The following is a 26913-nucleotide window of genomic DNA, read 5'->3' as shown; positions in this document are numbered from 1 at the left end:
AAATCATGATATAATACAAAAAACATATACATCACTGTATTCTATGCCCCATACAGTCAATGTAGCCTATTATACCTTGCGCATAAAGAACTAATTCTATGTATAATCGCTTGAAAATGTATATTATGCAAACTATTGAAAAATGAGTAACGAGTAACAAAGGACTATTGAAAAATAAATTAATAGTTACAAATGAGAAAGACAGTATTTATTATTCACAGTGACTTATGGTATACTGTCTTATAAATAAATAATAATTATTAAAAATTATTGGCTACAAATAAGGACAGTGTATATAATTCGCATTAACTAATGGTGTACTGTCTTTGATCAATACACCTTTTTAAAGCACCAAGTTAGTTTACTTTCTGGAGCCCGTTGTCCATTTTCCACCATCCTTTTGCCTCTACTATACCCTGTGGGATTTCAGAGTTCTCCACTTGGGTGGATTTCTTGTGAGTACAGTGCAATCCGCTTAAGTGCAAGGGTCTGGGACCAAAAAATACATGCAGTTAACCGGAGCGTGCACTTAACCGTTGTGACCCAAAGAAGCTTGACATCTGATAAATGTATGTACTGTACAGTTTATTATACATACAGTATACAGTCTCCATTAAGTGACACTATACAGTCTCTGTTAACTGACGTTAGGCTTACTTGAAGTAATCAGTCATAGTCCTCTGTACACTATTGGGTCTGTGAGTTCCATAGACTACGTCTGCCAGACGGTAAAAACTGTCATAGCACTGACATCCAGTGGTCTCCAGATAGGCCTGCACGATGTTGAGACTCTCCAGTGCTCTTGCAAAAGTGACAGGAGGTTGTTGAATTTCATCAGCATGTGCCTCGCTGCTCATTTCATCATCTGTTTCATCATCAGCCGTTGCCTGCGTGTAGGCGCATATCTCAACATCAGTGCTGTCATCAGCTGTTTGTAGATTGTAATCAACAGCTACGTAGTGATGAAACTCCTCTTCAGTAACACTGGCTGGGATGTTAATAGCCTGTTCATCTGACGCGTTTGCAACAGCCGCATCTGTTTCATCCCTCTCCACATCCTTAAAAAAGCTTGCCCGCTTGTAGCAGTTCACAATGGTTGCCTGTGTAACAGGATTCCAGGCTTCTTTCTGCATATGTAGGGAATCCAACAGTGATAGATTACGAGCCAGTTCAACAGCACGTTTATCCTTCCCAGTCTGGTCATCCATAACGCTCATCAGACGACGTAGCACAAGAGCCCGATAAAGTTTTTTGAAATTGGCTATTATGCCCTGATCCATAGGTTGGATCAGTGAGGTAGTGTTTGGTGGCAGGAAGACCACCTTGATGTTAGACAGCCTGTCATCACTGTGTGCAGCACAATTATCACAAAGCAACAAAATCTGATGCTGTTGTGCCCGCATTCTAGTGTCTAACTTCTTTAGCCACTGCTTCCAGATTTCCCCAGTCATCCATGAATTTGTGTTAGCCTCATATGACACAGGAAGTCGCTTAACATTCTTGAAGCAACGGGGCTGTTTCCAATGACGAGTGGTTACAACTTCTCACTCCCATCCATATTGCAGCAAAGGAGGATCATCAGTCGGTCCTTCGCCGTTTTACTTCCTGTAGTTTCGGCTTGTTTGAATGCAAGTGTTCCATCAGGAATCGTTCGCCAGTAGAGACCGTTTTCATCAGCATTGAAAATGTCACGAGGTATGTTTATAAATTCACCTGCCCGTCCCAACCTGAATGAATGTTCCACACACTCACTCAGGAAGGGAAGAATTAGACGCCACCCAATGATGAGAAAATACTGATTTTATTCACTTACCAAGTTAGAAAAACAGACAGTCTATAATAGTAGAATCTATAATGCTTTTCTCATGGGAGATACACAGGGTGCATACAGATGCAATCTCCAAGCACATCTCCGACTAAGTCCAGCTGACTCTTAGGTTATATACTTTTTTCTATCATCATATAATTCTAGCAGTTTGCTAGCATTAGACCCGCCCCCAATATTGCTAAACATTGGTTTCGACAGCTGATCAAGATTATTTGGGAGGTCCAGAGCAACATCATAACTTTCCACTTGCTTCACCAAAGTCCATTTCACTAGCAACCTTTTGTCTTATCATACCAGACTTCAAAAACTGCAGAGAGCTAGCCACAAACTTCAGTAAACATCTTCCATGGAAAATTGCCTCATGTTCCTTTATCTGCAAAGCCTGTCAGCTTAGCTTGTCACAAGAGCTTATGTGCCTCAGGGTCACACAGAGGCTATGCTTTTTAGATTAAACTGTCAGCTTCAGGCATCAAGACTTTGGTTCAGAGAAGGCCCAGACAGGTTCATTATTATCAGGTGCAAACTTGTTCAAGATGGTAGGAAGAACTGAAACAACCCAATTTTCAGCACCAAAGTCATCAGCGTCTTGTTTTTCACCATGCTGTTTCTTGAATTTTATGTTGTTCCTCTCCTTCCATCTTTCCAACCATCCAACAGTGGCTTTGAATTCAGTTAGTCCAAGACTTTCAGCTAGCTGATTAGCTTTCTCCATAAATAGTGGACCACTGACAGGAAACTGTCTGCTCCTGACTTGAGAAAACCACCAAAGAAGAGCATCTTCTACCTCCTCAGCTTTTCCCGCCTGTTTACGTTTCCTGTGTGGATTTGTATTTTTTTGCCTGTCTTCCAGAAGCTGATCTTTCTGCTTCAAGATACGTGAAATTTGACTGGGATTGACACCATATTCTTTAGCAATAGATGCTTGATTTTGTTTGTTTTCTAATTTTGTAAGAACTTCTATTCGTTCAGCCAGTGTTAAAGTCTTACAGTTGCGCGATGACGACGACTCCAGTGTACACTCTAACAACTTTATTTCACTTACTCTGCCTGTGGCAGTTAACCAATGAAATTTCAAATTTATCACCCCTTTGTCATGTGCCATTCGGCTTCTATATTCCATGCGTTCGCTTATGCGGAGTCTTTCCTGCAGAGGTGCAGTCTTAAACCATGCATATAAGCGAATCTTGCACTTATCAGTGGTGCGCTAAAAAGAAGTTTGTTGCCATAGAAATTGATGGCGCCAAAAACGGGATCGAAGTACGGCATGCAGTTAAATAGAGCATACGCTTATCTGACGTGCACTTAAATGGAGTGCACTGTATTCCTCTATGCACATCACAAATATATGGATATACATGTGTGAAAGCCTCTCAGGCCTGTTGTACTTTGGCTCTATCATGTTCACTTAAACTTTTGCAGGTTTGCAAAGATAAGTTTTAAAATTGCAGGTTAATTATTTGATACCTGTAGAAATAAGGTTCAGCAAACAAGCTATGAATAATATCTTTTTTTGTTGGATGAACTTAATACCTCTGTGATTAGTTATAGAGAACTAAGCTGGCCAGAGAGCATATTAAGATGACAAATGTCATGCCTGCTTTTTACCCACAGGCTTTCCATCAGTTTACAGAGAACAATATGCTTGTGCTTTTATTTTGCAAATTGCTGTGGGTACAAAATATGTTGTCACTTTCACCTGCTTTTTTGGTGGCAGAATTTTGCTGTGAAAAGAATGCAAAAAGAATTGCAAATGGCAATCTACATGTATACTTTTCCTCCCCTGACTTTTGCATACCACCAGGAATGTAGATGATAAGTCTTAATATTTTGTATTTTCTTATAGAGATGAAGGTAAATAACTAAAAATATAAAAAGCAGAGCAAATAGTTTCATGTCATAAGGTCATCTTGAGCAAAGCACTGTGGTTGTCTGTTGGTCTTCAGATACTCCCGAAAGGCCTGCATTAAATCCATCCTTCCCTCCCACTTCACCTGTTCTGCTGAGCTTTTTGCAGACAGCATTAATATCCCCAGTTAGAAATAAAAGGACAAAGAGGTTCAAGGTAATATCTTTTATTGAAATTGCAGAGGGTAATTTTCAAAGCATTTTATCCACATTAGCTTTCTGAAAATTGCCCTCTCTTATTGCAGTTGAGAGTCTATATACTTTGCCAGAAAACATAGTTTTTCTATATCTGAGATTACTGTAAATATAACAAAGCTCTTCCCTACATGTAGAAGGATTTCAGTTTCTACTAATTTTGCTGTATTCCACTGTAGGGACTATTACCACACGAGGATCAAGAAGGATGGGAATATGCTTCTTTAATTGGGTGGAAATTTCATACAAAGGAACGCAAATCTGATACGTTCCGACGCAGGCGATGGAGAAGAAAAATGGCTCCTTCAGATCGTCTTGGTTCAGCTGCTATCTTTAAACTTGAAGGTGCTCTTGTAAGTAGTAGTACAGATGTTGTGGAAGTCTTGCTTGGTGGACCACCACCAAGCCTTAACCAAAAGAATCTGTTCCTTTTATTTGTTAACATGTTAGTTCTCATTATCTATTGGATCACAATCCTCTATTAGGCTGAATTTGTACAAAAATATCTGTATTCATTAGACACGTACAGACTGAAGAGTGGAAATGTTGGAGATTTTTCCCATGCAAGTAAAATTCCACTTTTTGTCATTTTGAGCTCTAGGTTCATAGAACTACATGCCACATGGTAAAAATTGCTCTTAAAGTGACAAACAATGGTAATATATTGCCAAATATTGTGGAAAATGATATAAATAGTTTTGGCCCATCTTTAAAGAGTAGTCTTACTGCTGCCTTGGAAAACATGAAATGAACAACATACTGTATCTATATAAGAAATGATTTACCCCCTTGTTTACTAAGCCGCACTTTGAATGCGCTTTGTCAGCATTGCCGTGCGGCAGCCGCTAGCATGGCTTAGTAAACAGGGAAGTTAGTAAATTGAAGTTTTTTTGTATGTTATGGCCATATTCAGTATTAAACCATGGAACTGAATATCGCTAGAACTAGCCTAAGTAGCATAGGGGCATGCATTTACTTTTAAATGAATGGTAAAACAAAACACATGGGGGTGTTTTTGGTTCATGTACCTTTAAACAAACAGAATGGCTATGGGACCAGAAAGAGAGAGAAATCGATTTGTTGCCATTTATTTTCAGCACCATTGCTGTCTATGGAGCTAGACACAGCGGAGCTGTTTTTGGAGAACTAGGGGAAGGGAACAGAAAAAAGGAGGGGTTCTTGACCAATCATGTTGAAACAAACAGCCAAACAAGACTATCCTTGCAGCACATTTATCCTAAATCCCATGGCTGATGGTGTGAGTAACTCAGCAGGAAACTAAAAATGTCAGCAGTCCAGCAATGTTTTCTATTCTACATTCATAAAGGTCTTGATAGGAAAGTGATGGCTTCAGATAGTTTGCTGAAGTGAAAAAGGGGTTAAAAATAGAGGAAGCACCCAAAAAACAAAGACAGGGCTCAGAGAGAGAGAGAGATGGCACTGTTTTTTTGTTTTTTTTTTTTTGTCTAAACGTCATGCTGTTATGAATGCATAGTCAAGTCAAAAGAGGATAAGCTGCATGGGAGACCTTTTCCTCTTCTGATACGGAGTGCTGTTGGTCATCACTCTTCTGGGGAAAGCCACAGGCAGCATAAAAATGTGGTAATACCATCATTACCATGCATCAGGGAAATAATTGCCCTGGATGACAACATGGGGTTTAAGTAGCTACTGCATCCTTTAGCCCCCAGTTATCATCCAAAATAATATAACAGGCTCCCTAGCCTTTGCAATGAGTTCCATGCCGGCTGCAGACACAGTTGGTCAAAGCAGAAGGTTGATAGTTTAGATTTGACCAGCGACATCTGGACCTGTCAGAATGTTACCTACGTTTTTCTGACTGCAGATCAGTGGGAGCAGACTTTGGGTAGAGTGGAAACACAGTAGCAGGGTGCAGTTGGGCTGTGTTGCACACCTAGGTGATGAGATAGACATATGTCAGCCCATAGAGTAGAAATAAGGACAATGATGGAGGGCTGGCTGTGATTTCTTGCTATTTTGTAACAGATGGTGGGAAGAACATGCTTAAGGCAGTGAAGGAGAGGGGTTTTTACAGTATCCAATGCTTTGCACACTTGCTGCACATGGTAGTAAGATCATAGTCCGGTCTGGCGTGGGAGGCAAGAGATACGGCAGCCCCATCTTTAAGCTATTGATTGAGAAATGTTTAAAAATAATGGTGCATTTCTACAAGAGTGTGAAGGGTGGTGGGCATAAGAAGTAGAAATCAGCAAGGCTTCATTTAGAATGTTGATACTGGGTGGCATTCCACCAATCTGATGCTTTAGAGATTAGTGGAGCAATGAGTAGTTCTCCATTAGATATCATTGAATTCTAAAATTGGTATTGAAAGCCATCTGTGCCATTAATGTTGGACACACATGACTTAAAAGAACAGTATGGAGGAACTGAGTTCTAGACAGATCACTCAGAATATCCTGGAGATGAAGTTGTAGGGATTTTGGCAGCGAGTTGGGTTAACATCAGATTTATTGACCCTAGTGGACTCTTTGTGATTGGAAGAGCAATAAGGGATGCTTACCTGCTGGCCATCCTGTGCAACCTACAGGTGAAAGGAAGTAGCAGAGAAAGAGGGGCCGTGGAGATGTAGCAGAGGAAAGATTAAATCTGCCATTATGAGCAGCACCCAGTTGGCTCCCACTTTTTTCCTCACCATTATCTGCCAGTCCACCATGGGCAAAACAGGATTCTTTGTTGATGTAGGCCACAGCTACAGTGACAAGCAGCAGAGTTCAGCATCAGCCCACTGCAACTAAGACCCCTGTATGAATTTCTTTGACATGGTACATTGCTGAGCCCATTGAGGCCATAGAGTGCACAAGTCTGCAGTCTGGCCAGGCTTGGCCAAGGGCACCTATAATTTCCTTTCTTCCCCATCAACCACTGTGCTTGGTGAACAGATGTTCAGTGGCACTGGCAGAGGATATTGTGAGCCCACATCGTTCACAGGACCAAGAGGAGAATTGATTGTCTTACTGTGGTTGTGCCAGCTGCCACTCCAGCCATGGCTGTGTGGTCTCTCTCTTTCTAGTTGGTTCTGTTAGTCTCCCACACAAAAACATAAAAAAGAGAGAAAGTCAACCTGCTCGACTGCCTTTCTCTGCTTCTTGTATCACTGCCTGTCCTGTCTGCTCCAACCCTGCCACTACCTAGTCCAGCCTGGCCCACTGTCTTGGTTCATTGCTAGTACTCCTGTAGCTGGTGCCATCCAGCATGATCAGCTATCCTGGTACACGTGGAGGGGCATAATCGAAAGGGACGCCCAAGTTTTGTTGAGGACGTCCTTGCAAAACGTCCCGATGGTGGGATGGGGAAACCCATATTATCGAAACAAGATGGACGTCAATTGTTCATTTCGATAATACGGTCGGGGACGCCCAAATCTTGAAATTTTGGTCATCCTTAGAGATGGTCGTCCCTAGACTTGGTCGTTTCTGATTTTTGGCAATAATGGAAACCAAGGACGCCCATCTCACAAACAACCAAATGCAAGCCCATTGGTCATGGGAGGAGCCAGCATTTGTAGTGCACTGGTCCCCCTGACATGCCAGGACACCAACCCGGCACCCTAGGGGGCACTGCAGTGGACTTCATAAAATGCTCTCAGGAACATAGCTCCCTTACATTGTCTGCTGAGCCCCCCAATCCCCCTCCCTAAAACCCACTACCCAAAACTGTACACCACTACCATAGCCCTTATGGGTGAAGGGGGGAACCTAGATGTGGGTACAGTGGGTTTGTGGTGGCTTTTGCAGGGCTCGCTGTTTCCTCCACAAACATAACAGGTAGGGAGGGGGATGGGCCTGGGTCCGCCTGCCTGAAGTGCACTGCACCCACTAAAACTGCTCCAGGTACCTGCATACTGCTGTAATGGACCTGAGTATGACATCTGAAGCTGGCAAAAGATATTTTTAAAGATGTTTTTTGAGGGTGGGAGGGGGTTAGTGACCACTGGGGGAGTAACGGGAGGTCATCCCTGATTCTCTCCGGTGGTCATCTGGTCATTTCGGCCACCTTTTTGTGCCTTGGTCGTAAGAAAAACACGACCAGGTAAAGTTGTCCAAGTGCTCATCAGGGGTGCCCTTTTTGTTTCCATTATGGGTCGAAGACATCCATGTGTTAGGCACACCCAAGTCCCGCCTTCACTACGCCTCAGATACGCCCCCTTGAACTTTGGCCATCCCTGCAATGGAAAGCAGTTGGGGACGTCCAAAATCGGCTTTCGATTATACCGATTTGGACAACCATGGGAGAAGGGCGTCCATCTTCCAATTTGTGTCGAAAGATGGGCATCCTTCTCTTTCGAAAATGAGCCCAATAGTTTTATGCTCCTAGAGGGCTCACCATACAATATAAGGGGGTTATGATGAGTGGCCTACCTGGGAACTTCTATGGGAAGTCCACTGCAGAGCCCCCTAGGCTGCCCCACTGCTCTGCTGGGATGTCTACTAAAAAAGGTAGCCCCCAGACATCCCGATGGCTGTTTTATGGGCATTTTTCTCTGTGATGATTTATTTACTGAAATGGTCCCAAAAGAAAAATGCCCAGAACACAAAGCATCTAGGAAAAAGGCAATTGTTGAACCAAAAAGCTAGACATTTTTCAGGTTTGAAAATGGCTATGTTCACTACTGGAATTTTGGACATTTCTCGCAAAATGTCCAAAATCGAACTTAGATGTTTTATCAAAAGTGCCTTTCCTAATCTCTCATGAATTTTACATATGAATTTAGGGAGCTGACATTAGTGCAGATGATGAAGATAAGAAAAGCTCAGAAAAATCCAAAGAGACTGCAACAACGATGTTTGGAGCAAACACGCCAATTGTCTCCTGCAACTTTGACAGTAAGTGGTTTGTGCTGTGTTCTGACTGTGTTGCTGGTAAGGCTCTCCTGTTCCTTTAGAAAAGTATATGTGCCTTTCTCATATTATGTAGACAAATTTTGAGCTCAAAATGTATTATTTTGGGGGATTCCTTACAGTTTTTTCTCAATTTGAACCAACCACTATTGGGCTTTGGTTCTGTGAGCCTTCATTAGCACCAAACTAGTGACTCTCTCCGCCTCCCCCACCCCATAGTTTTAGCCTGTACCTATCTTGGCCCAGTTGTTGCAGAGAGTATCATTGGCTGGGGCAGTAAATGGTGGCTCCTTTCTAGAACTTGACTAATATTGCCCCAGGTGCTGCTGGTGAGTGATGGCTAAGATTCCCGAATCCTCTGGCTGAATGGCTAATCCTGGACTGAGTAATTGTGGAGCAGCTATTGAACTGTTAGATTGGACCTAGTATTCCTTTTTTTTTTAAGGAGAAGTTTGATCCTTCATCCTTAGCCTGGATCTGTGGTTTTTATGTCCCCAGTGAGGTTGAATAGTAAAGCATGCTTTGGGTCTTAAACAAAAGTTGACGTGTGTGGCTCAGACCTTATACTTTATCTTAATTGCAAAGGCCCAGAAGTGTTTGAAATAATACTGAATGTGTCATTTACAAAGTGACACAAAACACCCTAATTCAAGTTTAATGTGGGATAAAATGCCATAAATAAGTAAATAAATATAAACTTTTAATGTTGAGCACCTGATTCTCAAAGTGGACATATTCCAAACACTATAATGAAAATAAAATGATTTTTTTTCTACCTTTGTTGTCTGGTGACTTTTTCTGATCATGCTGGCCCAGTATCTGATTCTGCTGCTATCTGTCCTCAGTGCAGGGCAGGAAGTCATCCTTTTTAAATATCTCCCTGGCAACCCAAGACACCTCCAGCCAACCCCACTTGCTCTCCCAGCAGTAAGGTAAACAAACCATAAACCAATTTCTACAACTGGTTACACAAGGCTAGAGGGCTTTCACTGCAGCTCCTGCTGTGAGGATGGAGGTAAATCAACAATTTAAACCCCTCAGAGCACAGCAGGGGGAGGCTTAGCCTCTCCAAGCCTCGTATGCACACATTCACTCTCACAGACACACTCACACCCAGACTCAATCTCTCTCTCTCACACACACACACACACACACACGCACGGTTCTGCCAACCACGCAGAGGGGGGGAGAGGCAGGGGGTCCTGAGACCACAAGGGAGGGGAGGGGAACGCAGAGGGGGAGGGGTCCTGAGACCTGAGAGGGGGGAGGGGGTCCTGAGGGGACAGGTATCTCTGTCACACACACACTCTCACAGTGTCTTCCTCTCTCTCACTCTCACACTATGTCTCACACTGTATCACATTCACTCTCTATGTGTCACACAGTCACTCACACACACTCTCGGTCTCACAGAGAGTCTGTGTATCGCACACATACTCTCTCACACACAGTGTATCTGTGTGAAACATACTCTGTCACACTCACTGTGTCTCACATACTCTGTCACACTCACTGTGTCTCACATACTCATTCAAACAAACACACTGTCATCCTCGCACACATACTCTCTCACAGACACACTCGCACCGAGACTCACTCTCTGTCACACACACACTCACACATTCACTCGCTCTCTGTCACACACACTCTCACAAACATACACACTCCGAGACCAATCTTGCTAGCGCCCATTTCATTTGTGTCAGAAACGGGCCTTATTTACTAGTAAATAGATATCACAAAAAATAAATAATAAATGAAAATAGTTGAACATAAATACTAGTATGTTGCATCACCAAAACAAAGCTTCCCGTTTCAATTCAACATAGGCAGTATTATAATATCAATTGATTTCTAAAAAAAAAAAATAACATCCAAGCATCCTATTTATAATGTAATGCAAAATGTAATATGTAAAACATGAACCATAAAGTATATGCACCCTATAGTTTTCTGATATAATTAAAAACCAAAGCAAAAATAAAAACACCTGTAAGGCAAATATAAATCACTAAATTAGAACAAATTGTTCAAGAGCCATAATAAATGAGACTAAAAGAACTCATACATAATTGTCAAATAATAAATTCAGCTGTTTAAAGCAACCTATACAATCGGTAAAAATATGTTAAGATACTATTATAAATGGAACTATTCTTCTTAAGGTTAGTATCATATGGTGTGTTGTGTGTTGTAACATTTTCCATGGTTTAAACCCTTGTTAAACTGAAACCTGAGGGGTCTGTTTACTAAGCCATGCTAGCGGCTTCTGCGTGGCATTGCCGACACAAGCACACAGCCAGCCGCATTAGTGGTTTAGTAAACCCCAGCGTGAAAGGATCATTAGTTCGATGGGCCACGAACATGAAGGTAAACAATCGAAATTCTCAGTGTGACATGGAACACCAGAAACAGGTATCAAACAAATCTTTTGTTTAAAAAATCTATGTTAAAAATTATATTAGATTGAACGTGACAGAATAAACGAGTCTCCCTGTAGAGATACCATCAGAAACAGTAATTTATTTGTTATTAGTAGATGATCCAGTTTAAATGGACAGAATGTTTAAGATTGTGCCAACTCTTTAATGTCCGTGTTTATTTTTTTTTAAGGAGTTTATAGCTATCACTTGCGCTGCTACCTTTATCAAGCAAAAAACCTCACTGCTTTGGATAAGGACAGTTTTTCAGGTATGAATTAAAGTACAGCCTCAATGACTGAAATTCTGAAATTCATAAAATGTAACCATGAGACCGCATATCCACATAAATAAGGGAGCTTTTTTGCAGACTCTTCAAAATCTCATGCATGTCATATAGTGACGTATGTAAAGCTTAGCCAACCGCTGAAGAGTACATTTGGGGAAAAATGTGTGTTGGGGGAAGGGTATGGTCGTGATAAAAGATAAAAATCTTCTTTTAAAATAACTATAAAGACAGAGATAAATGTATTGGGAGAACAACCAAAGGTCGCCTGGAGTAAGAAGCAGCAGACTGGACAAAAATAAGTTGCATTTTTTTTAGAAATGTGATGCAGAGCTGCCAAGTTACCCGGTTCCAGGAGGGAAAGTTCAGGCCAGTACTGACTTTCTGATAACCCTGTCCTGATGCATTATGGAATCTGCAGCATACATTTCAGCTGGTAGAATCAGGGACTATAAAGCCACAGTGCTGTCAGGTATAAGTTCAAAACCTGGATTGGCCAAAACGGTTCCCTTCTGGGACTGGGTAACTTGGCAGCTCTGGTGAGGGTCTGTCACTGATATGCTTTGTGGTGAAATGTCAGTAGTTATATTGCTTCATGCTGTGGCACTCAACAGAGCTGATGCAGTTGATGGTTTTCAGTTTGCTCTACAATAGCCTATTCTTTAAGCAGGGGATCAAAGTCGGAAGCAATTTGGGGTGGAGACGGAGTCTGTAAAAATGTAATGACTCTGCCTCCAGCTTAAAAAAAATAAAATTACAACATTATAATATATGATAAAAGTATCATTTTATACAAATATATATATTCATACATACAGGGTGATGCAAAAAATAACCCCCTATAGTTTTTTTTGCTGTTTTCTCAGCAGCCGCTTGGAATTTCAACATGACATCTTACAGCTTTATTTGTTGTTACTATCTACCGTATTTTTCGGACTATAAGACGCACCGGACCATAAGACACACCTAGGTTTTAGAGGAGGGAAATAGGAAAATAAATTTTTTCCTTTTTCCCTCCTCTAAAACCTAGGTGCTCTGGTGCGTCTTGTCCGAATCCCTCCCTTCGAGTTCGGGATCGCCCTCCCCCCGGCCCTGTCACCACTTCTCCCTACTCACGCGATCTTCCCTGGTGGTCTAGTGACGTAGGGGCAGGAAAGAGCCCCCTCTTTCCTACCCAGCGCGCTGCTCTCCATCCTCCTGTATGCATTGCTGCCTGACGGTCTCGGTGAGATTCAAAATGGCCGCCGAGAATTGAAGTCTCTGTGGCCATTTTGAATCTCACCGAGACCGTCAGGCTGCATACAGGAGGATGGAGAGCAGCACGCTGGGCAGGAAAGAGGGGGCTCTTTCCTGCCCCGACATCACTAGACCACCATGGAAGATCGCGTGAGTAGGGAGAAGTGGTGACGGGGGGGGGGGGGGGGAAGGAGGTAACCCTGACGGCGATCTGGAACTCGGAGGGCGGGCGGCCTGCCAGCCAGCCAGCCAAATCTACCTTCGGACTATAAGATGCACCCCCCATTTTCCTCCCAAATTTTGGGGGAAAAAAGTGCGTCTTATAGTCCGAAAAATACGGTATGTTTATGTGACCAGTGGAATGAGATTATCTTTAAACACGATGAAGTTACAAACTTTATCGTGTGACCACCCAGCGATTTTCGCACATTCAAAAATGTTTGTACTGTAAAGCTACCATTATTTTTTTTTAAATGAGGCGCCAGCTTACTATTAATGATGTCACAGTGATGTAGACTTTTATCTGGGGTGCAGTGTTGGAGGCCTATCACAAGCTCCATCCAAAGCCGCAAATAGTTGCTGAAATCAAGGAAGTGTTGCAGATGATCTGGGACAGCCTGCCACATGGACTGATCGACAGAGTTGTTATGAACTTCCCAAAGTGACTTGAAGATCTTTGTTAAAGCTGGAGGTGGATGCTTTGAGCATTCATACTGACTGCAGTGGCATAGGAAGGGGGCGGGGGGGGGGCGGTCCGCCCCGAGTGCACGCCGCTGGGGGGGGGGTGTCGGCTCCGCTGGTTCCCTGCTCTCTCTTCCCCGGAACAGGTTACTTCCTGTTCCGGGGCAGAGAGAGCAGGGAACCAGCGGAGCTGACGCAGCTCCCAGCGACGTTCACTCAGGGCGGACCGGCCTCCTGCCTGCCCCCTTTCCTACTCTAGTGGTAAGAATGCGCTCCGGGGGGGTGTGCGCACCAAAGGGGGGTGCGCAGCGGCGAACCGGCCCGGGTGTCAGCCGCCCTCGCTACGGCATTGACTGACTGCAAAATTCTGACACATAATTAATTATATTGTTTGAATGATGTTATTTTACTGTGTTTTTGCATGAACATTTTTAACACGCAAAAATTGCAAGGTAACATCAACATAGCTTAAGGTAATTAAATGTTTAATAATAATACGTAAGTATGATGACAAATATGTGCGTAAAATTTCCTATTGACATTCAACGTGGCTGCTGAGAAAATGGCAAAACACTCTAGGGGGTTACTTTTTTTGCTTCACCCTGTATATCTTTGTCCTGGATCTAAAATTCTGGTAAATATAAATTTTTGTTTTGGGTTTTTTTTTAATGCTGTCGCGTCTAAATCGGATATTCAGTGGCGAGCAACGTCTGGGACCTGGCACTGAATATCTGGTGCTAATTTCAGCAGGGCTGGCTGCTCGAGCTTATGCAGGTCCCAGCAGATATTCAGCCGGGGTCCATCTAAGACAGTTCTTCAGGCCCTGCCTGAATATCGGTTGTGACCTGCATAACTTTTTAATGACCCTTTCTGCTCCTCCACACGAAACAGCCACCCTTCTTCAGATCCCGCCCCCCCCCCCCCCCCATAGAAAATACTGCGAGGCTGCCCCTAGAGCTTGTGGCAGCTGGTAGGGGCAGAAGTGGGTGGGCTTCATTCCTGCCCCCACTGGACCACCAGGGATCCCATATATAGTATCTGGGGGATAGTGCCTTAGAACACAGTGAGAGAAAATCCTTAATGCATGTATAAGAAACATATTTGCTACATTAGATTAGATTACAAACGGATTTATAAACTGCCAGCTCTCCAATTAGGATTCAAAGCGGGATATAAAATAATTAAAAAAACTGATACAATCATCAGGAATTTACAAATAACAATAAAAAAAAGGAAAAATAATCATTTGGATTATATAGATGTCTTCAAGGCCTTACAAAAACCTTTTTAAAAAGGCTGCAAAAGACAAAGACCAGCAGGAAGACAATTCCAAAACCTAACAGCTAAATAATGAATGAATGAGAAAAAATAACTTTGAATCTAATTTGTGTAATGGATGAAAAAGCTAAAATCAATGAATTACTACTACTACTACTACTTAGCATTTCTATAGCGCTGCCAGGGTTACGCAGCGCTGTACAAGTTTAACATGGGGAAGGATAGTCCCTGCTCAAGAGAGCTTACAATCTAAAGGTTACAAGTCCAAGCCCGGGTACTTGATTGTAAAATTTTAAAAGACTGAAAAATCTTCTGCACAAACACCATATAAAGACTTAAAAAGCAATCCTTTATTGAACTGTCAACCTCTGCAACTCTGACCAACACAGGAGAAACATGATCAATCCTTGATTTATTAAAAAAATAACCTGGCTGCTGAAATCTGGATCAGCTGCAGTTTAGACACATACTTTGTGTTTATTCCTAAATATAAGGCATTATAATAATCCTAGTATAGAGAGAATAGATAGCTGAACTATTAATCTAAAATGATCTTGTAGAAAATAAGAATGGAATAATTTAAGTTGTCTAAGCTTAAAATAAGCTTTCCGAATTAAATTATTTACCTGCGGTTCCATTGATAAGGAAGACTCCAGTAAAATACCCAACACTCTAGATTTTCTTTCAGTTGGTAAAATATGTTGTTCTTCCAGACCAATAGATTTGGGAATATTCAAATCCGATAAGCCAAACCAAAGAACCTTTGACTTTTCTATATTCAGTGTATTCAATTTAAGTCGCAATTTTGTAGACCACTCAGCAAGTTTTTGTATGTTATCCTGAACTACAGATGAAACAGAATCAGTACCCTGCCTAACAGGAATTAACAAGAAAAATGTCATCAGCATAAGACATTAACAATTCTGGTCGCAAGACAATGTTTCCCAAAGTACTCGTATATATGTACATCACTAACTTTCATAGCAGTAGCATAGCCAGAAGTCCATTTCTGGGAGGGCCTATTCATTTCCCCTCTGCCTTTCCATGTTAAAATTAATACCTTGGCTGGTGGGGATGCCAAAGCCCACCTGCGGAAGAGGTCCTCTGCCCAGGTCCCCATACCGTTTGAGCTGTGGGAAGTCAGTGGCACTCCCCATGCATGCTCAAATAATACATTTTGGTTACCACAATTTGGGGGGGGGGGGGGGGGGAGGCTCCCTGTGGCTACACTACTGTTTCATAGCAATTAGTAATAAGGGCATTATTATACAGAAAAGTTTGTGGTTATCAACTTAAGATCAGTAGAGAAATAACTGGATATTGAAAGGTATTTTTAGCCTAATGAGCAGAAGTAGGTAGGGAACAAAAACAGGCTATAGAAATATCCAACTGCATTCTCATTTGAATGAACCAAAATAAATCTGGTTTAGAAATGGAGAATACTAGTAAGGTGATATATATATTTACAGATTATAATACCACAAAGTGTCTGATCTATGTGTTAAAGGATTTAGATTGATATTTTTGTGGCAATCAGTAGAAAGTATTTATTCTGGCCTGAACTTTGGTTTTTTTAGATCCATATGCTCATGTTTCCTTCCTCCATCGAAGCAAAACAACAGAGGTCATACATGCAACTTTGAACCCTACCTGGGACCAAACTCTTATATTTAATGAAATTGAAATCTTTGGACAGCCACAGGCTGTTGCACAAGACCCACCAAATGTGGTGATTGAAATTTTCGATAGTGATCAAGTGGTATGTGAATTTTTTCTTTTGATTCTGTGCATGTTGGCGTAAATGGTAGCACTTTGTAATACTTAATCAGTTATTGATTTTTTTACCTAGGGCAAGGATGAGTTTTTGGGAAGAAGTGTTTGTCCTCCAATGGTAAAACTTAATGCAGGAGTAGATATATCCCCCAAGCTTCTCTGGTATCCTGTAATAAATGGAAGTAAAGCCTGTGGGGATGTTCTTGTTGCTGCTGAACTTATTCTTTCAGATAAGGTAATTTGTTTTTTCTTTTTGTTCTATTTTGAATGTAATTGTTTGCAAAAATAGTTCTTATGCCATAGTTGTAATATTTTGTCCTCTATATAAAAAAAATAAAGAAGTTAAGCCCAACCTTATTTTTAATAGGATGGTTCTAATCTGCCAATTCTCCCATCTCAAAGAGCACCAATGCTTTACATGGTACCTCAAGGAATTCGGCCAGTGGTACAGCGTACGGCTATTGAGGTAGGTCTTAAGCATTCATAGTGGGGGTTCAAAATCAACTTGTTTCTATTTCCTAATGCCATGATAAAATCCTTACACAAAATTTGTCTCTTGTAATATTGTTATTCTGTTTCATATGCCATCTGAACACATTGGGATCCTTAAAAGGTGTTAAGCCCTTAATGGGTGGTTAGTGCACACTAACAGGGTACTGCAGAATGCATTAAGTGTTTTATGGTGTTGTGCCTGTTAGTACATAAGTACATAAGCACTGCCACGCTGGGAAAAGACCAAAGGTCCATCAAGCCCAGCACTCCATCTCCAACAGCGGCCAATCCAGGCCCCAAGAACCTGGCAAAACCCCAAAATTTAATAATGATCAATGGACTTTTCCTTCAGGAATCTGTCCAGACCCCCTTTAAACTCAGCAAGGTCAGCTGCCATCACTACCTTCTCCGGCAATGAGTTCCAGAGTCTAACCAAGCGCTGAGTAAAGAAAAACTTTCTCCAATTTGTTTTAAACCTACCACATTCTAATTTCATCTTGTGTCCCCTGGTTCTATTATTGTTAGAAGAAAGCGTAAACAAACGCTTCACATCCGTCCGCTCTACCCCACTCATTATTTTGTAGACCTCTATCATATCACCCCTCAGCCGCCTTTTCTCCAGGCTAAAGAGCCCTAGTATGTTCTAACCTGCTCATTACAGTGGCGTAGGCAGAAATTTTTAACAAGGAGTGCACCCCCCCCCCCCGCCCTCCTTTACCTTAAAATCATCTCACTTCACTACAGTCTTCACCCAGACGGTGGCAGTGGCCCTCATAGGCTGCCTGCGTCCTGCACCGGGACTTTCTCTGTGAACCGTCCCACCCCTTCACAAAACAGGAAGTTGTATCAGAAGGGGTGAAACAGTTCACAGAGAAAGTCCAGGTGCAGGTTGCAGGCAAACTGCTGCCGATGCCCAAGCAAGACTGGAGGGAGATGATTTTAAGGCGAAAGGGGGGGGGGGTCTGACAGGGGGTGTATACGCAACACACACACACACCTGGAATAAATACGCTACTGGCAGGCTACTAATTTATTAGAAACTAGTAAAAAAGGCCTGTTTCTGACACAAATGAAACGGGCGCTAGCAAGGTTTTCCTCGGAGAGTGTATGTTTGAGAGAGCGTATGTGAGAGTGACTGTGTGTGTGTGTGAGAGAGAGAGTGAATTTGAGAGTGTGTGTGTGTGTGAGAGAGTGAGTCTGGGTGCGAGTGTGTCTGTGAGAGAGAGAGTGTGTGCAAGTGCTTATGTGAGACACAGTGTGAGAGAGAGAGAGAGTGTGTTTCACACAGATACAGTGTGTGCGAGAGAGAGTGTGTGTGAGACACAGACTCTCTGTGAGACTGAGTGTATCAGACCAAGAGAGTGTGTGAGTGACTGTGTGACACAGTGAATGTGATACAGTGTGAGACATAGAGTGTGTCAGCCCCCCCTCCTCTGTCTCTGGTGTCTGAGCGTTACTGTGCAGGACGCTGAGCTCTGGCTGTGCATCAAGGAACTGACTAATCCTATTTAATAGAATGCACCTCCAACATTCTGAAGCCGAGAAACCTCGTGTGGTTGGTCACTTCTGCTTGTGACGAACCCGGAAGTACATGATGTCAATTCAGGAGAAAGATACAGAGAGCAGGAATGCCTCAGCCATGCAGTCAGCTTCAGAATGTTGGAGGTGCGTTTTATTATATAGGATATTTTGTGGAGAGGGTGTGTCATGGGGAGAGAGTGGGCGTTCCCGTGTTATCTGTCTAGCACGTTATGATTAATATTCTAACTGGATAATGCAAAGTTTTTAGGGGAGCACTTAGGACCTCCTAAATAGGTGACAGTAAGTGGGCCTGGGTTAACTCTTAGCAGGTACCAAACACTAATGAGAACATTAACACACAATCTGCAATAAAACATACTGGGTCACCCTTCTTGATGCAGCGTTAGTTTTGGGCTTGTCACGCATTAAAATCTTGTATTAACCCCCGTTAAGTGCAAACCTTTATACCCATTAGTAAAAGGACCCTGTTGTGTTGTACTTGTATTCAGACTCCCTCAAATGAAAGTTTACCAAAGTGGTTCCCAACAATGCAATTATCAAAATACATCAGATTGATTATACAATCTAACAATAAAATTCACACAAATCAAATTTTATAATATATCTGACACGTCGATACATCATTAATGCTTTGTATGATACTATACAATAGTAAAATACAGTAATAAATTTTAAAATATCTCTCTAAAATATAAATACATCAATAGATACAATTCACATATAACAATTTAGAACCATAGCCTAGACTCTTTCTATTTTTTTTTTAATTCCACTTAATGCCAGTAGTCAGTTGTAGGCCCAGATCCACCCTTTCAGTATATTTCTACTGCATCTCTTATCAGCATTCTCAGTTTAAATTTTGACTGCGGAGACAGTTTTTCTCATTTGCTCATGTAATGGTCCTAAAGACTTCTGCAATTGCAAAAATAGCTACCCATGTGTGCGACAGAGCTTCCAAACTTGCTGCTCACAGCTTTTTTCCCTTTGTACTGTGATGTGCAGCTCATGGAAGGAGAAAAGAAGGACCCCAATGCGACAAAGAAAAAAAATTGCTGATGACAGCAGTCTGCCTGTTACTAATACTTTATTATCGGGAACATTAGTGGTGATTTGTGAGTCAAATTCATTGGTTTTCTTACTGGTTTATTTGCAGATTCTTGCCTGGGGCTTAAGAAACATGAAAAACTACCAGCTGGCTCCTGTTACATCCCCTAGCCTCATTGTGGAGTGTGGCGGTGAAATTGTTCAGTCAGCAGTGATCAAAAACATTAAAAGAACTCCGAACTTCCCGAGTTCAGTTCTCTTCATGAAAGTGGTACTGTATCTGAACCTTGTATCATGATTACCTCTCCCAAATGCTTGTTAACATTATTTACATTTGGCTTTATTTTCAGTGAAATAGTGTAATAGCAGAACTTGAATTTTGTTTTCTTATTTTATCTCAAACTCTTGTAAGAACTCTGATTCACAGTGAAACTTGAAACACCAAACAATTAGAAAGGACTCTGTGTACTGCTGAAGTTGCATTGGAGAAATTTTCATAAACTAAAGTTTGAAGAGCAAATTTTATTTTTGTGACTTGAATTTATTGTCTGCTGGTTCAAGCTCAGTATTCAGAGAAAGAAATGATTTTAGACACACCCAGTTTTCAAAATCCATTTACCCACAGACTTTGCAGTATTGACAGTTTAAAATTGCCCTCCTCCCATATTATTGAAGTATTCATTTGTAATTAACATGAGTCTTTGTTTTGCACTCCGTAGCTTTTACCAAAAGAGGAAATGTATGTTCCACCCATAGTCATTAAAGTGATAGACCACAGACAATTCGGACGGAAGCCAGTAGTGGGGCAGTGTACAATTGACTCCCTGGATAATTATCGTTGTGACCCCCATTTAGCGAAACAAGAAGTTGCTCCAGAAGCAAGAGGTAAGGCATGTGTCCATTTTTCCTTGCTCCTGAGTAAGGGGATAATGTGTAATTAAATCTTCTCACAGAGAATGTAGGAGCCTGAGTGGAATAGATATTTTTGTGGAATAGATATTTTTAAAGTGAAATACCATTCTGAATTTTTTCAGGAATTTGTCATGTGCAGATTCAAAAGATTAAACTTGTGGCTGTAGGCTTGACGAGGTGCTATTACGTCTCATAGAATAGTCCACCTAGATGAGACAACACATTCCCTGTTAGCCAGGAGGGCTTGAGGGATATCCCCCACAATGTCTATCCTCAGTAAGGTTTGCTGTAAAACTGACAACAGTCTTCTTCCTCACTTCCCTATGATCAGGTGCTGAGGCCATTGAGTCTCTGACCATACACTTGACAAATTGGGCACTCAAAGCTGCAGTCTGCTTCACTAATGAGGAAGTTGGTGGCGTGCTTCCAGCTGCCGATGCTAGCACTCCTCATGCATGCTCGGTTCACATGCAAACTGAGCATGCTTGGGTAGTGCTGGTAGCTAGAGGCAAATCGCTGACTTCCTCGCTTCTGAGGTAGCATGAGGAGGGTTGGGGAGGCTCAAGCAGCAGATTTCTTTGGCTGACAGGGCTTTGACATCCCCGACTGCAAAGGTATGATAACCTGAGGGGGGAGGGGAGAAGAAATGCGTGCCCTGCCCCCCCAAAAAAGACTGTTGGCTACGCCCCTGATATATATGCTGATTATATGATTATCTGTAGACAATATTATTAAATGTCTGAAGGATATTTATGATTGGTTAGCAGCAAATGGTCTAGTGATTAATTTGGCAAAAACAACTTGTTTGGCCATGCTGAGTCACTGTGAATGCCTTTGACACCACTGGAGTTGTCAATAAACATTTGCAACCATGGTGGACTCTTGAATTGTCTTGTTCCTTCTACATATAGTATAGTAAATGATGGCAAATAAAGACCTGTACGGTCCTTCCAGTCTGCCCAACAAGATAAACTCATTTTACATGGTATGCGTTACTTTGTATGTATACCTGAGTTTGATTTGTCCTTGCCATTCTCAGGGCACAGTTCATAGAGGTCTTTGCCCTGAGAATGGCAGGTCTCCGGGTCATCATCACTCTTCTGTGTTCATTGGTGTGGGGTCTCTCTCTTACAGACCTTGATGTAGATGAAATAAGTTAGTTTGGTTAGATTTACAGTTTTAGAGGTACTTACTCGTGGCTCTGGGATTGATCAAGAGCAGATCAATAATGTTACTAGATTTGCCTATATAAAGTTAAGGTTAATGAAGCAGTTAAAGCCTTATATCAACAAAGTTGCATTACAAGCATTGCCAATGAGTACCTTAGAGTATTGCAATGTTCTGTTTGTTGGGCTTCCTTTGAAATGAATACGTTATCCAAAATGCTGCAATTTGATTTTTATTGGGTGGAAAGAGTTGGAAGAGCACTTGCCCTTTGTTGCAACTATTACATTGGTTACCAGGTCAAGAAAGATGTTTGTTTAAACTTCTTGTGTTGGTATTTAAGATTTGAATTTATCAAAAACTTACTTTATTTAAGAGGTCATATTACTACTTATACTTCTGGGAGGCCTTGCAGTCCTCACAGGGTAACCATATGCAGTGCCATCTTTTCAAAGAGTAACTTGAACAAAGAGGCCATTTTGGGTAAGCAGTCTAAATCATTGGAATAAACTACTGTTAGAACTGAGACAGTCCTCTTCCCTTTTATCATTTAAAAAGACCTTGTTGTTTCCAGGAGGCTAGTTGAATTGCTGCACAGAAATTATTATCGTCTGTTTTATTTTTTTACACTTTACTCTTTATTACTTACAAAAGTGGCATAGATTTGTAGAAATAAATAAATCTCATGATTCTTTAAGAAGCCTTTCCTAAGAGACTTATCATGCTTTTTGAAAATCCAGGTATTTTATCGAATTGCTGGTATTTATCCACATGCTTATTTACACATAGATAAGTAAGGCAGGGCTTTCTTTTGCTGAATTCATAATAAATTCCACGCCCAAGTCCTGCCAACAAATTCTTTTACCTGCTGCCTCTCCATCTGCTGTCTTACCATTGCCCTGTGTAGCTGGTCCAAGCTGGATTCTCTCATAGTATTGCTTACTGATGCATCTGCAACTACGATATTCCAGGTGTTCTGCACCCTTTCATTAAGGGGCCTTCCTCTCTTCCCTTATTCTTGGGGGGTTTTTTTTGTTTTTGTTTTTAGGGAAAATGCTGCCTTCTAATTTGTTGAAACCTGATAAACATTTTTTATGCTTCTATTATATTCCTTCTCCCTTCCAGCAAGTACACTTTGATTTTCTTAAGCGTTTAATTTACACAGTCTGTACCATTTTGATCTCCTGTTTTGATCCTATTAATACCTCTGTGAATACAGTTTTTGAGGTGGGATCTCACTAGTGGAACTTGTTACCTCCCTTTTTTTTTCTGCTGTTGATAGCTCTCCTGCTACAGTTAAATGGTCTATTAGCTTTTCTTCTTTCACTACATTGACTGGAAACTTTCAGATCATCTGAGATGATCACTCAGTTTCCAGCCCTTGTTCATCGATAAAAGGATGAGTTTTCTGCACCCTAGATGTGTGATCATTTGTCTATTTGTAAGGTCGGTATTTTTCTTTATCTACTGCCAGAGCTGGCTCTGGAGTGTGATACCCCAGCTGGCTGGTCCCTGCCACTGGTCCTTGGATTGGTTTATCAGAGAAAGGGGGTACATGTAGGTTCTTTCTTATTCCCTTTCCCCCAGATTGTCATTAGATAGGGGTTGATGGGATCTTTCAAGCTCATGCCTTCTTCCCTATCCCAGCAAGTGGTGGCCCCTAGCTGATGATATTTCCAGAGCTTTGTTCACAGAATTTGACTGACTTGCATTGTCTATCCTTTCTCTGGACAGATGCTCAAAGGTGGGCCAACAACACAACTGCAATGCAAAAAAAATAGCAAATTGATGCTCTTGGCAAATGCTAGGCAAATTTTATTCATGGTTGAATCATGTTATTAAACCAAAAGTGGGAGGAGAAATGTGCCCTGGCGCATGTGCAAAAAAGGGTTTGTGGTAAGCGTGGCTCTTGTATGCATGCCAGACAAAAAACGGAAGTGTCAGCACACTTATTTAGCACCTAAATATGAGCGTCACAAATATTACTTTCAAACTTGCAGGAGCCTCTTTCCGCTTGTGAAAGAAGACCAAACTAGCAGTTCAGTGTGAAAAATCCTCTCCTCAAAATCTTCAATGCTGCCCCTGGCTTGGCAAAAACTTTTCAGCATTAAAGGCAGTGGTGTCCTGGAGCCAGCTCACAAGAGCTAGTTGTTAAGGTTTTGAGAATTTTGTGAGCCAGTTACTAAAGTAGGCCCCCCTGGGCTACTTTAACAACCGGATCCCAAAATTTGGGCTCTGGCCCCCTCCTGAACTCCCTTTTACTTTGCTAGAGGGGATGCCGAGCCCCATCAGCCAAATAAATGGACTGCTGCCATTGCTTGTTGGGACATCTCAGGCACGTTGCACCGTTGTTAGTTTCCAGCTCTGAGCAGCATTCCAGGACTTGCTCTAAGCATGCTTGAGAAATCCCAGCATGCTGCTCTGAGCCAGCAACAAGCAGCAGGGAGTGATGGCAGTCCATTTATTTGGCTCAGCATGTCCACAAGGAAAGGTATGCCTAGCTTGCCCGCATGGGGGGAGGAGACAGGAATGTGTTTCTCCCCCCCCCCCCCCCCCCCCCCGGGAGAGAGAGCCCGTTGTTAAAATTTACCAGCACAGAACTGGTTAAAGGCCATTATTTTCCCTTGTGCATTGCAGCGCTGCCATCTCTGCATTGCAAAGGAATACTTACCTCTTTAACATCCATTTCAGTACAATTTGTAGCCATCTTTACCGCATTCGGCACATAATAACGTGCACGCAAACCCAGCATTAACCACACACTTATGCTCACAGTAGTTTTGAGCACTGGCCTCTCTGTTAGTGGCATAGGATTACACTTGGTCTAGTCAGAACCTCTCCAGTGTCTAAATAAAAAAATAAAGAGATCTTGCGAGGGGTGTGGTGAGCACAGCCTTGATTCCTCTCACGTTGCAGGAGTGTACTCCATCTGGTTCCTTATCTTATTTATTTTTCATTTGTGCAAATATTTCTTGTACTTCCTCTTCAGTAAATGGAATTGTGATCTTACATCTTCTCACGTCTTATGTTGAGAAACTTATTCTATTACAGTTGCTCTGCTGTCATCGGCCCCCCCTGGTGATGTGATTATCGAAGTGGAAGATACAAAGCCATTGCTAGCCAAGCAGGTAATGTTCATCGCATGCTCCTGGTCTCTTAACTTTGGTATCTTTCATTCATAAAACAATAAACTGATCATTTTCACAGAAAAGCATACGGAAGTCAAACCCATTGTAAGAAAATAGTAGTACCACAAGAACAGGAAACAAAATCACATGAAAGACCTTAATAAAAAGTATCAGGTGTTGATTTATAGGGAAAATTACAATAACATAACTAAAAATAAAACCAATAATAACACCATTCACGACAAATGCTTTCAACAGAACTCTATAGCAAGGATCCCATTTGCTAGCAATAGATGATGTATTGTGCACCTGGTAATGTGTCAAAGTAATCCTGAAATATGTTTACCCCTTTTCCAGTATTTTTCATAGCCACTTTAGTCAATTTTTGCAGTGTGCACAGGGCAAACATTTTCAACTTGTTTTGCCTTTCCCCCCTATGTTCATATGTTTTTGGTTCATTTTAATAAAAACAAAATTTCTTGTGAGCACACATTAAAACTTAACATGCACTAATGGACTTTTATAGCAATTGGCAAATGCACATGCTTTTTAGGAGAGGAGTATAACAGGTTTGTTCCTGGTCATTAGGTTAAAACTTTTTTGAAGAGAGGAGACCCAAGAGGGTTCTGCTATATCACATTTCCCACAGTGCATGTTTTACATCATACCACTCCAGGTTGTAAAAGACCCCTGAGGCAGGCCTTTGGGCCGAAACACGGCCGTGTCGGGTCATTTTTTATATGAATAAATATAATTTTTGGTATCCTCATTCGTTCTCACTTTTTTGTTTCATATCTAATGGACTTGCATACATTAGTTTGTAGGTTAACCTGTTTTAAATTGATAAGTGCAGTAACGTTTTACACTTACTGTACTTTTGGAGCCAAAATGAATGCACAGCAAGTGCAAAGCCTGTGCACTAACACTTGGAGGTGTGGTCAGCACTTGCCCTGCAGTTAGTACATAGGGCACCAACTTATCACACTGGCCAGCGTTAAATGCATCAGCAATTTGTGTAGATGCACGCACTCTGCCGATACATTTAATATAGGCCCAGCGCTGCCCAAACCATGAAAGTAACCTGATTATGGAGATAAAACCCAACCTTGACACCCCACCCCTTCTCCAGCACCTACAGGGTATCTCTGGTGGTCTAGTTCCTGAGGCAAGAGCAATTCCATTTCACTCCTGCCCCATTGATACCTGGGTTCAAAATGGTGGCTGTGATCCCCAGTGGTGGTCTTGTCTTCTATCTTTGCTTCTTATTTGACAGATTGACCCCTGGTAGTAATATTATAAGACTGCTGCTAGGGGGTCATAGGTGCCATTTTGAATGCTGGCGATGCCCTGGACACTGGATCACCAAGTGATAACCCCAGTAGGTGCTGGAAGAGTCACATAATGCACTTAGGCTTGAGCATATGATCATTGTGGGGGGGGGCTGTAATTGGGGGTGTCGGGGTATTTGTGACTCTTTTGGGCTAAGGCCATGCTAACTGCTGCTAGTAATACTTCTGCACATGGGGCATTAAGTGTACCCCAAGCTATTAGCAACCTTGACAGTGCATAGTAGCTTACCATAGAGTAACTGCAAGCACTATCCATACCCAATCTCCATCCATAGCCTGCCACATTTTTCTACTGTAAATGGGGCTAAGCAGTTAGCACAGGAGTTTTGCTGCACTGGCTATTTTAGTGGACATCTTTTATCAAGCTGCGCTCGTAGTTTCTGTGCGGCAATGCCGATCGAGCTTTGTCAGCATTGCTGCACCGGGGACCTCTAGTGTAGCTTGATAAGAGGCCCTTAGTGTGCACCAAATCGCATGCTAACTGCTTAGCAACACCTTAGCAAAAAGGCCCCTTAGTGTACACTACATTTTTGTTACGCTGCACCAACAAATACACAGCCCTACTTCATGTCAAGCAAAACATTTTGTTACTCTGAATGCCTTACGGCAGTGTTTCTCAACCCAGTCCTTGGGGCTGCAGTGAATCCACGCATGAGATTGATTTGCATGCACTGCCACCTTTGGTATACAAATCTACCTTATACATATTTATTTATTAGGATTTATTTGCTGCCTTTTTGAAAGAATTCACTCAAGGCAGTGTGCAGTAAAAATAAATCAAACATAAGCAATAGACAATT

At 41.9% G+C, this 26913-nt stretch overlaps 1 protein-coding gene across 6 annotated transcripts in view; it reads left to right on the top strand.

The window, feature by feature from the left end:
• Nucleotides 1-26913, top strand: part of MYOF (myoferlin) — a 278968-nt gene that overhangs the window by 217086 nt on the left and 34969 nt on the right. For all 6 annotated transcript variants that reach the window (XM_030203030.1, XM_030203027.1, XM_030203029.1 and 3 more), the window contains 9 exons: nucleotides 4108-4281; nucleotides 8682-8793; nucleotides 11422-11499; nucleotides 16287-16468; nucleotides 16559-16717; nucleotides 16850-16948; nucleotides 19670-19831; nucleotides 20280-20445; nucleotides 24688-24764. In XM_030203030.1, the coding sequence (XP_030058890.1) occupies nucleotides 4108-4281; nucleotides 8682-8793; nucleotides 11422-11499; nucleotides 16287-16468; nucleotides 16559-16717; nucleotides 16850-16948; nucleotides 19670-19831; nucleotides 20280-20445; nucleotides 24688-24764 (1209 nt within the window). The remainder of the gene's footprint in view (nucleotides 1-4107; nucleotides 4282-8681; nucleotides 8794-11421; nucleotides 11500-16286; nucleotides 16469-16558; nucleotides 16718-16849; nucleotides 16949-19669; nucleotides 19832-20279; nucleotides 20446-24687; nucleotides 24765-26913) is intronic.

This window comes from Microcaecilia unicolor, chromosome 5 (genome assembly GCF_901765095.1).
Source record: "Microcaecilia unicolor chromosome 5, aMicUni1.1, whole genome shotgun sequence".
NCBI lineage: Eukaryota > Metazoa > Chordata > Amphibia > Gymnophiona > Siphonopidae > Microcaecilia > Microcaecilia unicolor.
This window is presented reverse-complemented; position numbering and strand designations above follow the sequence as displayed.